The sequence below is a fragment of the Camelus dromedarius genome, chromosome 33 (genome assembly GCF_036321535.1).
Source record: "Camelus dromedarius isolate mCamDro1 chromosome 33, mCamDro1.pat, whole genome shotgun sequence".
Lineage (NCBI taxonomy): Eukaryota > Metazoa > Chordata > Mammalia > Artiodactyla > Camelidae > Camelus > Camelus dromedarius.
This window is the reverse complement of record NC_087468.1, coordinates 17,444,789-17,456,958: the sequence shown is the minus strand read 5'-3', so window position 1 is coordinate 17,456,958 and position 12,170 is coordinate 17,444,789. Positions and strand designations below refer to the sequence as shown.

Here is a 12,170-nt window from a genome sequence, read left to right as displayed (position 1 = left end):
CGTTGCTAGCTTACTTTACTGCATGTTTGACGAGGAGGAGCGAGAACACTGAATGGAGGGCTTGCCACCCAGGACTCGCCTTTTTTTTGCAGGCATAGAAACATCCAGAAGTGGGGAAAGATGCGATTCGGCTGAACCTTTTCACCGCATCTTTGTTTGCTTCAGTTACTTATTACCCTGGATTTGGCGAGTGTTTGTAAAAAGTGTTATTGATATAGACTCTGGAAAAAGTAGGCAGATATTTCAAGGTATTTCAAATGTATCACAGTTTCTAAGGAGATCAAATATCACTTCAAAGCCTCATGGATTTTTTAAACATGAAATGTTCTTCTTGGCAGATAATAGGGCTCCAGTCCCCAGGTTCCTAACCTCCCATTCGTTAACAGCAAAGCTGACTTAGAGCAAAGTCTTTTTTTTTTTCCCCCTGCAAGCAATTTGTGACTCCTTTTGGTTTCTCCAGCTGTTGACTTTCAGTTTGTTGTCAATGCTCCCATCACTACATCCCCCACTCAAAACACTACCCCAGCCCTGAATATGTATAGTACAGCCCCATTAAAAGACTTCTTCTTATATGTGAAACACTAGGTTATTCCCATGAAAAGATCTTGCCAGTGTCTAAAATGGATTCTACCCATTTTAGCCTCCTCGGGAGTCATTAGCACTATGAACTCTGACTTGAGAAAATTAGAATAAAATCTCCTAGACCCAAATGAGACTGGGCTGCCTCTGCCAGGCATTTCTAAGCTTCTTGTGGTAATCACTCCTCAGTTTTTATATTTCAAAAATCACCTTCAAATGGATTTGGTTTATTTATTCCACTTACCTTAGCTGGTAGTCCCATGACATCTGCATTATTTTTAATGCAAGGACAGATCCTACTTGGGGTTGCCATGCGCCGCCATTTATGGTTCATTATTTTGAGGTCATACATAACCAGCTTTTTTGAAAATAGAGTCACTTCCAGGTTATATTTTGATCTCTACACGCATATTTTAAACAGATTAATGTAGAACACAGTGAAATCCTAATTCTCTTCTGTAACTCTATGCCCGACCCTCACGAATTATCATCCCAAGGTATTTGCTGTGTCACATGCCGTCAAGCCAATGACTTTCTCTCCACCTCCTTCACAATGTTCCTTTTGACAATGTTATGTTTATTGGGGGCGGATGTGTGTGTCTTTACAGTCAGCTTTTAATTCTAAACTGCATTTGCTTTACTGCTGGTCGGCCCCAGGAAGTTCACCATTATTATCAAGGATGAAGGATTGTTAATTACTTAACAGAATAGAAAGTGGCCTTGGCTGTCAAGGGAATAGCTAGGATTTTTTCTGATGATGTTGTGTCTTAGGTTATTGAAAGAACACGGATTTTCATTTTGGAAGTATGATGCTGAGAAAAATTTTAGTGGATCTATTGAGATTTTTGACCTGCAGGAGGAAGATGGATTTAGTATTCCATTCCTTGTTCGATTATGCCTCTCTGTAGAAAACACTAAATAAGGAATATGAAGGGATGAAGAAATCAGACAGAACTGACAAAAATTATATAATTGTAGTATGCACAACACTGCTCATGAAACAACTGGAAAGACCAATAGAAACAGAACGTGTGGTTTCTTACACCTAGCTCCCTGAACTTCACTCCCGTAATTTCAACCCTCCCTTTAGTAACTCATTCTGCCTACAGGTAACACACACACCTCACACTCAGTGTGTCCAAAGTTACCATTTTATTTCTTATTCTTATTTCTATCATCTGGATTAAGACCATCGATATGTACCCAGTTGTACCAGCTCGGAATTTCAGAACTGTGCTTCTTCATTGCTCTTAACCATCCAGGCACCAACTTTCTATTTAATCCATTAAAGTGAGTTTAGATAAGAGGCCCACCGTGCAGGTTTATTGTCCTGTCCTGTCCTTAACTGAGTCAAGAGAGATCCCCTGGTCTCTCTGTTCCTTTAGTGCCTCACATCTCCTAAGGCACTTATCACAGAGCGTGGAAGCTTTTGGCTTAATGTTTGTGTAGCCCAGCAGGACCCTAGTGTCATCGGTGACCATCTGATATCAGCAATGAAGTTTGTAGCTCCTTAACTGTATCATGGGTTAGAGGGTCTTTTTCTATGCTGCTGCTGACCAGGGTTAGGCTGGGAAGGAGGGAGGCTTGGGTGGTCCACCCAGCCCCCTTGTGGTGCTGGTGCTGTGTGCAGGGATCACGCTCAGTGCCCTGCTCCTGACCCCAGTGCCCTCCTCTTGACCCTGTGTGGTTCCCTTTTATCCTGTTGTTCCAGGTACAGGCCTCAGTCGGCCACAGGAGGTCCCAGGCCTCAGCCTGCTTAAGAGGCTAAAAGCATTTATCAACCTGACTTTAAACTGAGCACATTTCCTCTAGAGCTCTTTTCCATGGAGCCCCTTCCTACACATCCATTGTTCTAGGTACGAGAACATTAAGAGAGTCTCAAAGCTGGAGGTGAACTTCATGCCCAGCAGGGGGAAGGGGACCCCTGAATCTGCAAAAACAAGAACAGCTTTGTAGTAATCTGTTACCCCGTAAGGGATCTCTATGGAAACCAGGTCTGCCCCTTGAACTCTTGCTATAAAACCCCCTGCCTTCTCTCCCCAGCAGCCTCGCATCTTAGAGGCATTAGCCCACTGTGACCTCCTTGGCCTGGCAAATAAATGAAGCTGCCTTTTCTACTTTATCCAGAACTCTGTCCTTGAGTCTCAATTCAGTAAGCAGGGTACGGAAGCCACGTTTTGGCAACGTTTGTATTCCCAACACTTAAGCACAGTGGTTGGCATGGAACAGATACACAGTAGGGCTGAAGAAATACTTGCATATGTAGAGGTGCAAGTAAAAGTGTGGAGGGATGGACTGCAGGGTACAGAGCAAACGCTGACTCAGTGTCTCAAGAAATGTAGTTGCCCTTTGATTGGAAAGAGTGCGACTTGAGTCGTGCAGTCCCGTTTGTGTCGTTTTCTGTTTCTACTGAAACTGAACACGTCCGGCAGAGTAAAACCCCGTTAATGAAATCGCATGAAACTTAACGACGTGGGGTTGCAGACATCTTCAGATGATCAGGTCACATTCAAGAGTCATTTCAAGCACTTTTCACAGGTGCCTCTGGCTCTGACGTCAGGAGGTCGTTGGGACAATGATCGATCAATGGAAGAATCACAATCCAAGGGTCTTCCCTCTGGTATTTCTCCCCATTCAAAACGCAGAATGAGGAAGGTGCAGGGGAAGAGAAATCTGTCTTTCAGAAGTTGAGTGAGGTTAAGAAGAATAGAGTGGTAATGGAGGCAGGAAAAAAAAAAAAAAGCGCCAGAAAAACCCTGTAGAAAAGGCTGTCAACCAGCTCTCCCGCCCTTCTTCGCTGTTCGTGGACTATAATAGAACAAGATGTGAGGCAACATCTGTTGCCTTTTTAAAATAGCACGTTGATATTTTAAAAAGAATAATGACAGAATTAGGAGAAGCCTAATTTCCATGGCTGGGGACGGCAGACCCCTATGGCACGGAACGGAATTAGTCCAGCACGGCCTGACCAGTCTGGGGGCTGTGGGTCCGGCTGCCGTGCGCGGCTCTGGGAGGCGGCTTGGAGCAACGGCCGGAGCGCGGGCTCTGGAGCTGGGCTTCCCGGGTTTAAATCTCGGCTTCGTGACTTGCTGGCGGCGTGCTGCAGGGCAAGCCGTGTGGCTTCTCTCAGTCCCCGCTGCACATGGTAGTATTCCCGGTCTCCGGGCGGTTGTGAGATGGATGAGAGAAAGGAAACTTGAGAAGCCGGTCCAGAGACTGGCTCGTGGTCGCACCTGCTAAGTGTAGGGTGTTATTATTATTATTATTATTATTGTATATTTTTAAGTAGTCACTTCTCTTAGACCAGATGTAGGAACTTGATGGGACATCCAATAGGAGCAGAACGGCCCTCAAGCAGAAAAAGATGCGAGTCTCTTTCTGTGAATAAGTCTGGTCGTCCAGCTTGAGGAACGGCTGAGGTTCCTCCTTTGAGATGCAAGAAGCCAGCAAGGCCAGCCCAGATCGAGACTTAGAACGCTAATCAGAGCCGCCAAGCCCTGCCCAAGGGTAGTCAGTCGTCACAGCTGTATATTGAACTTGCTTCCGAGAACTGAGCAAGTGCAAGGAAAGTCCGCAGGGATCAGATCCCAGGCACGGCCGCCAGCCGCGTGAATCCAAACCAGGAGACGAGCCAGAAGCCAGGAAGGGTCACGAGGCAGGAGCACACCCGGCAGATCTAGGTGGAGGGACTTCAGGCTCTGAGGCTGAGGCCAGACACCCCAGATCACGTGAGCTGGAGGCTCTCACTAGGCTCGGTCGTGGTGCTCCTAGGATGCCCAGACAAGGGTCAACAACTGAGACAGGTGCATTCTGAATGGTAGGCCGTCACTGGAAACAAGACCCCGGAGATTAAGGGCTGCTTCGGAGAAGCAGTGCAGCATGGTGGTTCCGATGACGGACTGGGAGAGAGACAGTCCCGGTCCTAAATCCTGCCTGGCCAATTCCTGCAGCGATAATTTGTTTTATCTCGCTACGCTCCCATTTCCTCATCTGTACAATGGAGGCAACAGTTTCTACTTTAAGGACTTTTGAAACTGAAATCATGCAATTTAATTAAAACGGCTAAAGCAATGCCAAGCACCTAATAAGTGCTTAATTAATGTTGGCTGTTAGTATTAGAAATTCATTTACACGTACTCACTGGTCTGTCTTGTTTCAGAGCGCCATAATCACAGTGTACATCGCAGAGTAGAATGCAGTTATGTGAAATGACTTCCCCTAAAACTTTCCACTAAAAAACCTTCTTGCCATGTAGCTTTTCTCTTTTTAATGTATTTTCTTTAGGAAGTGAATTTTTAGCAAAATGTGCCACTTGGAAACCAGATCTGAGTGCTATTTTGGACAAGCATAAAGGAGACCCGTTTTTAAATCAAACAAATTATGATTGTGTTGAAGATGATCTGAATCATTACAGAGGGTGTAGGGCAAAGGGCAAAATTTATCCTTGGGGGAACTCACATTTTAAGAGAAAGTCAAATTTTGTATTCATTTTAGACTGGCCTTCTTGCCTGGGAGTATATTTGCTCAGGCTTAGCTGGCCCTCACCGCCTCCGCCCTTCCCCTAACCATAAATTCCACATCTGCCCTACTAGGTGCCTTGAACTAAATCATTGGCTTCAAACTTCAGAGCTGTCTCATTCTTAACCAATGTGTTAGGTTTATTCACAGGATTCCTGCTTCGGGCTGGGAGAGCCAAGGGGTTCTGGAGACGAGACAGGCTATCACATTTTTGCAACAGAATTAGACACCATCTACCTGAAAATGGAATCAGTGGTAAAAATCTCCAAATTACTGTGATCTTTCTCTTGGGACCCACTGAATTCTCCCAAGATTTGTTTTTGGGGAACTGTTTAATAATACACTAGATGTATCTTGTCCTATTTACTTTCTACTAATTCTGTTGCCCCAAAGCAAATCAACAGAACAGTCTCTGATATAATACCATTCTGCCCCCCCTCTGCCGGAAGACTAACTCTGTGAAAGATTGTCACTCATGTTTTGAAACCTGACAGATTTTAACAGGGAACTGTCGATTGGCCAAGATGCAGGGTACCTAACTCCTAAGGAAACCGTGACGGATACCCTTATTGTCCCCAGATTTTGCTCTTTTATATCTCTTTCCTCCATTGTTTATACTTCTACCTGGCGGGGGGCGGGGGGGAATTGGAAAGACAAAGAAATAAGTGGAATTCAGTCAGATAACTGGCTACAATGTTACCAAACTTGTGGCTGGTGAAGTCCTCAAATCATTGGATGACATAAGCCTTCAGACAGTCTTTGGGTTTCACTGGTCCAGTGGTGCTCAGCCTTTGGCATGCACCAGAACCCCCAGGACTGCAAGTTTTTGATTGAGAAATGTGGGGGCTCGTCCTGAGAGACTGCGTTTCCCACGGGTTCCCAGGCGGGGCTGATGATGCTGGTCAGAGCACGTACTGTGAGAATCACTTCACTAACCTGTGCTTGGCCTCCCTTCTGTTAACGCGAATAATCTGGAATTTGCTTGTCCTTAGCTGGCTTCAGAAATCTGTGCTCTATAAAGTAAGCATTGTGGGGTGAAGAGTTATTTTGGTGTCTGTACACCTCGTTGAGTGTAGTAGGGTTGGTCAAGTAAGCCGTGACTCTATCCACTTGGCTGATTGAATGGGCAGAGCAGTCAGTATATATTTGCTGAGTCACGGCTCTAATCCGCAAACCTCTGCTTCTCTGTATCATTGTGGAGTCAATGGAATACTGACCTTTAATCAATTCGTGTGTGTGTGTGTGTGTGTGTGCGTGGTAAAGCCTCAGTTTTATGGGACTGCAAGAAATTCATACATAGAAAACTTCTTCCTCCATTGTTTTCTCCAATGATCTGATTTTATGAGCCTTTTTGGTGGCAGAAGAATTGAGTTCATTTGTTGTAGAATTTTTTTTTTAAACTCAGAATAATGTTTATTGAGCTTTGTTAAGGGTATGGAACAGGGAAGAGCCAGGACAACATCATAGAAGAGGTACACAGTTGTAACTTCTGCTGTCCCCTCTGCCCACTGCTTGGGACATGTTTTGGTCACAAGAAATGACAAGAAGTTATTTCACTTAGTCACTTAAATGTTAAGTGAATTAATTTAACTAAATTTAACTGCATTTATTAAATTAATTTAAATTAAATTAAATTAAATTAAATGTGAAGTGAAACGTTTCACTTAAATATTTGCTTTAAGTGAACGCAGGGCACATCACATCGGGGAGTCACAATGTTGGGGTCCCCGGGCGTGAGCACTTTGTTAGTTACCTCCCACCCAGAAGGCTGTGTACCTCACTCCCGCTCCACAACTCAGCTACAGTCCATCGATCACAAGGTCCACAGCAATCTCCCAGCAACTGGGAGCAACATTACTTAGGAGCATCCTTGGAGCCCTTATTTAACCACAATGGGTACATGTCTTCAGTTGCTATTGCAAGTTTGATGACCAGATGATGTTCAAGTGTCCCCGAGGCAGGGGTCAAATGTACCGTGCGGCTGTTAATTCTTTGCTTGCACCAGCTGGAATCCTGGCTGCAAGGGAGTCTGGAAAGTGAAGTTTTGAACTTTTTTCCAGCTTTTGTGGCCCAGGAAGAAGTTCAAAACAGATAGTGAATGGGTCTGGTAGACAATTTGTACCACACTGTCTAACCAGTTAAAACCTGAGAAGAGGTAACTTCAAAAATCCCTGGCCTTCAAGTCTGGAGATGAACTTCGAAACCCTCTCTGCTCCAAGTTGTGACTTGTCACAGCGATTCTAAAGCCATCCTACCCAACAGGGTGACAGATGGTACAGTGGTAGCGTCTTTAGGCATGCTATCACGTAAGCTGTGCAAACCTGGGAAAATTACTGGACTTCTGCATGCACCAAACCTCTCGCCATGTCCTGGCGATGACGGTGATACCTGCTTCCCAAGGTGGTTGTGAGACTTCAGTGGGGAAACGAAGTTCTTAAAATAGCATCTGGCACCTCTGAAGAAATCAGTATTTCATTAGCACGTGAATGGGGGGGTCTCACTGAATGCTTTCTGGACTACACAAGCGGCACCCAATATGGATATTTTTATAGGATTTTATGTTTATTTTATATATATTTTTATATATTTAAGACCTGGGGATAGTCAGATACTCCCACATGATAAACAAGTAAAAGTCGTGCATGCATGGAAAGGGGTTCCTTTCCTTAGCTGCCTGCGTCTCTAACCAGTCCTGAGCTCAGGATGGAAAAATAGCCTGTAAATACTTCCACTGGGAAGACGCTTCCACGGGGAGGGCCATAAAATTGAGATGTAATCCCTTATAGCTTTTTATTCTTCAGTGCCTGCCAAATGCTTTTCAGACATTTGAGTAATTGTCTTCATTACCAGTCAGCCTAATGAAATAACAGGAGATGCTCCACTTGGAGAAGGTTTGTTCTGCAGGAATTCTTCCAGGCCAGAAAAAGGGTTTTGTCTTTAGAGGTACTGGGATTTTAGAAAGCTGTGTATCATGAAGTATCCTTTTTTTCTTTTTCCATCTTGGGATTAGGGATAGAACACAGGTGGCCGCTTGTAACCTATTCACCTCCTCCTGTAATAATTTGCTCTTCTTTTGGCAACGCTGTATACTTGTGCAAACACAACATCGTTTTAACTGTGAAATTGCACCTCCGTCTTACAAATGTCCCACCATGACTAATCCAGGGGTATCTCGTTCTCCTTCCACTCTAGCTGGACAGTGCCACATCGCTCATCCAGGCAGCTAAAAACCTGATGAATGCTGTTGTCCTCACGGTCAAAGCATCCTATGTGGCCTCAACAAAATACCAGAAGGTCTATGGGACAGCGGCTGTCAACTCACCCGTCGTGTCTTGGAAGATGAAGGCTCCGGAGAAGAAGCCCCTTGTCAAGAGAGAAAAACCTGAAGAATTCCAGACGCGAGTCCGACGAGGTTCTCAGAAGAAACACATTTCGCCTGTACAGGCTTTAAGTGAATTCAAAGCAATGGATTCCTTCTAGGATGACAGGCTTTAGCAAGAAAGCTTTTTCTTTCTTCTTCTTTTTTTTTTTTCCTTTTCTTTTCCTTTCTTTTTAATTCCAGTTTTGTATGCGTACCTGCTGACTCGTATGCCTCTGGCGTGGGGAAATTAAGGAAGCAGTGTTTGCATGTCAGATCAGATGTGATCAATACCACGGATCCATCTGTAGCCTGGGGAGGGGACAGGGAATTCCTGTCCCGAGGTGGCACAGAGCTGTCCTTTGCAACATTCTCATAAAATTGGGCAAAGTGTTTGCATTGCAGTGTTTACCGGGAGTGGGGGGGGATGGGGGAAAAATAAACTTAACTCTACAAAAGCAAACTCTAATGCATGCAAGAATCATTAGGTTGGCAGGTATATTAATCAGTGAAATATCTGGAAGTGTCACGGTAGAACATAAAGCTTGTACTGCTTCTGTTCCAGTGTGAAAAATGTCTTAGCCAATACGCTGAAGTGTGTGGCCCACAAACTGAACAATTTACCTTTGGCATCATATCCATGAGATGATGTGCATTTTTTCTTTAACTAAGGGGAAACTAACTCGTCCAGCCTAAAATGCTTCTTTTAATCTGTATTCTGTTCTTTTCTCTTCTAGTTGTGCCATGACCTGTGCTTATGTTATCAATTCCCCCCCTTTCCTGAAAATAATAAATATTTCTTTACAAGAATTATAATCCTTCTGGGGGCACTGGACATACAGTGTGGTGGTCATCTTACTTTTACTTAAAAAAAAAATTGAACTATGATTTTGCTAGAAATAGGAGGCCCAGTGGTGGAATGTTAGAGGAATGGAAACCGACCATGTGTGAGGGTTTAGAGGCAGATACGTAGGTGTAGCTTGGAGTGCTGGTATCTGATCTACCGTTGTATCCACTAACTCAAAATAAACACATTTAATCTTGACACTGGAAGAATGTTCTTTCTTTGAATGCATACTTGAGATTAGAGCATCTCCTTGAAAACTGGTTAAAAATACTTTGCGTTCATTTTCAGAAGTCGGGGGTAAAGTAGGTAGGTGATATATAAAGAAAACTCTGGGTCATCTTTATAGTCCGGGAATTGCTTTTTTGGTGTGTTTTTCCCATGTGTTTTTATTCACTTTTAAACTGAATCTAAAATGAGAAAGTCATGTGTTAGAAGTTTCTGGGCCAAACTTAAGAAACTTCATGGGTTCTTAGAAACTGAATCAAAAAAAAAATTTGAGAGGCCTGTTCATTTCAAAATATTTTATTCATTTCAAAATATTTTTTCTCTAAACTGTAGAAAGAGGGACTCTATCCTATTATTAAGAAAGAGAGGGTGTAGACTTTTAGCTATAGCTTGAAGAGTGAGGGAAACAAAAATATTCATTTGAGTGCTTCAGACTCCTCCCAGAATGATCCCTACAAGTTAGCAAATGAAAGGGTGTGTCCAGAAGACGCCTGATAGAACGTGTGCGTTAGTTAGCAGTGTGATAACATAGGGGGGGGACGCGGACACCTATGCTTTGTGTTAGTTCAGATGCAAAGTCCTAAAGAGAAGAGACTTAGATGTGGAAGAAGAGGCTCTTAGTCCAGAGTCTTATTTAGATGCGGTTCTGCTCAAACCTCTGCTACTACCACGAGGTGATGGAAACACTGCCCAGGCTGGGAATGATTTGTTTATGGAGGAGCCACCATTAAAGCTGCAGAGCGGTTTGCAACAGTAATCATTAAGCCACTATTTCAGCTAGCCCGCCCCCTTAATTCGCGTCAACACCGTTGACATTGATTCACAACTGTTTATGTTAACTCTGAGCCAGGTCCTGAGTTGAGCACATCACTCTGTGAGCTTATTGGCAGCTTCTCCTTGTCAACATTTGAGTGTGGGTTTATGCATTAATTCTATGATTTAATGGGTTGAAAGAAGTATTCTTCAGACTAGCCAAGAAACTTTTAAAATTCGAGAGCTTCTTGGCAGATCCTGAAAAATAGTCAGCGGGCATCAGAGGAGCATCTAGAGTTAGCCTTTGACTTGGCCCTTAAATTTGAGTTAAATGTTTTAATACATGGCGTCTGAGCTATATGTTATGTGTGTGGCTTCCGAAAAATCAGTCCTGGATTTTACCAAAGCTTATTGAGCAAACATCGTCCCTAGCCATCATTTCTCTTGTGGTCAAGAAGAATAATAACTACCCAGAAAGATAATTAAATAATATAAACACTGTGCCGTGAGCACTACGGCAATAAAACAGCTTATGGTTTGCTCACTGTCCTCGAGAAACCTACAGTCTGGTTGGGAACATACGATATAGACGGGAAAAGCTAGATAAACAAGCCAAGAAATCATACTCACTATGCCAAGTGAACAAGGTAAGGAAATGACCACGGTGTAGGACAAAGGGGGTCAGAATACACTGGGGACTAAAGTATTTGGGGAAGAATTAATGGAAGAGAGAAAATTTGGAGATGAGTAGGCAATAATTACATATATTCTACATGAACGAAGATATAAATGAGTAAGTTTGGTGAGGGGATTACTGGGGTGAGCATTCAAGGGAGAAAGAACAGCATAGTTTAAGGTCTGAAAACGAGGACAGTCACAGGGAGCATGGGATTCATGATGTGGACTAAGGGGAAATAAATGTGGAGATGGAGTATAAGGGTAAACTATGCAGGGTCATGAAGGAATATGACCATTGTGCAGTAGGAACTGTGGAGTGTTTAAGTGGAATGGTGACACAAACAAAGCAGCAGCTTCATAAGATGAAACTGATAATGTGGAGGAGGTAAGAGCTGAACGGGGCTGATGTTGGTTAGAAGGGGCACGTGAAATAGAAATGTAAGAAGGAATTGCAGTTACTTTTTGAGTACTAGATGAGAAGTAAGAATGATTAAAGTATACATAACTTACTCAGGGAGACTAATGAGTCAGAAAACTGAAAAATAGCTACAAAGCAGTATATGAACATGGGCTGGAACAAACTGAATATATGGTACATTTGAGAAGACAGAGAATTGGTTACTAATCCCAAGCAAATGCAGTTACGTGGGGTATTTCCGACAAAAGCAGCACCCTGGGATAAAGGAGGATGAATACTCCTGATGGGTGGAAATTAAATAAATCTCAACTTCCTTTAGCTCTCTGTGCTAGGATGGATGGTTCAAAAGATAAAATCCTCGTATTCTTCTAAGGACCTAAATTAGCCTCAGGAACATAGATTATCTTCAGAAGATCTGTGGTTTTTTTCTCCATTAAGTGTTGAAGAATAAGAAATCAACTTTGATTTTAGAAGTCAGCTTTTTTAACCAGCTGGGTCATGGTTTTAGCTTGCGGAGAAATATGCCATGTAAGTGTCATGGTGAGGACAGGATCATTTTTGAGCATCAGTTTTATGCAGGGCAACTTTCAGACACTTGAGATGTGAAGATCTGTAAAACACCGCATACAGCTAAATCGTCAAGCAAAACAAGCAACTGAAACACCGTGATTTGATAAATGTCAGTCACTAAATTTGCCAGTAGTAAAGCCATTTGATCGCTGCCACTGCCTCGTAACCAAACCGAAGAGGTGTGTACTTATTCTTCGCTTGAAGACTGTGGAATTTTTTAAGTT

The 12,170-nt window shown here is 43.3% G+C and overlaps 1 protein-coding gene across 5 annotated transcripts in view; it reads left to right on the top strand.

Annotated features, from left to right (window-relative positions):
• CTNNA2 (catenin alpha 2) overlaps positions 1-9,500 on the top strand; it is a 944,650-nt gene extending 935,150 nt beyond the window's left edge. For 4 of the 5 annotated variants that reach the window (XM_064481973.1, XM_064481977.1, XM_064481974.1 and 1 more), the window contains 2 exons: positions 5,236-5,352; positions 8,290-9,500. In XM_064481973.1, the coding sequence (XP_064338043.1) occupies positions 5,236-5,352; positions 8,290-8,577 (405 nt within the window). In that variant the 3' untranslated portion in view covers positions 8,578-9,500. The remainder of the gene's footprint in view (positions 1-5,235; positions 5,353-8,289) is intronic. The other variant, XM_064481975.1, reaches the window with a different exon arrangement.
• The last annotated feature ends 2,670 nt before the right edge of the window (positions 9,501-12,170 follow it).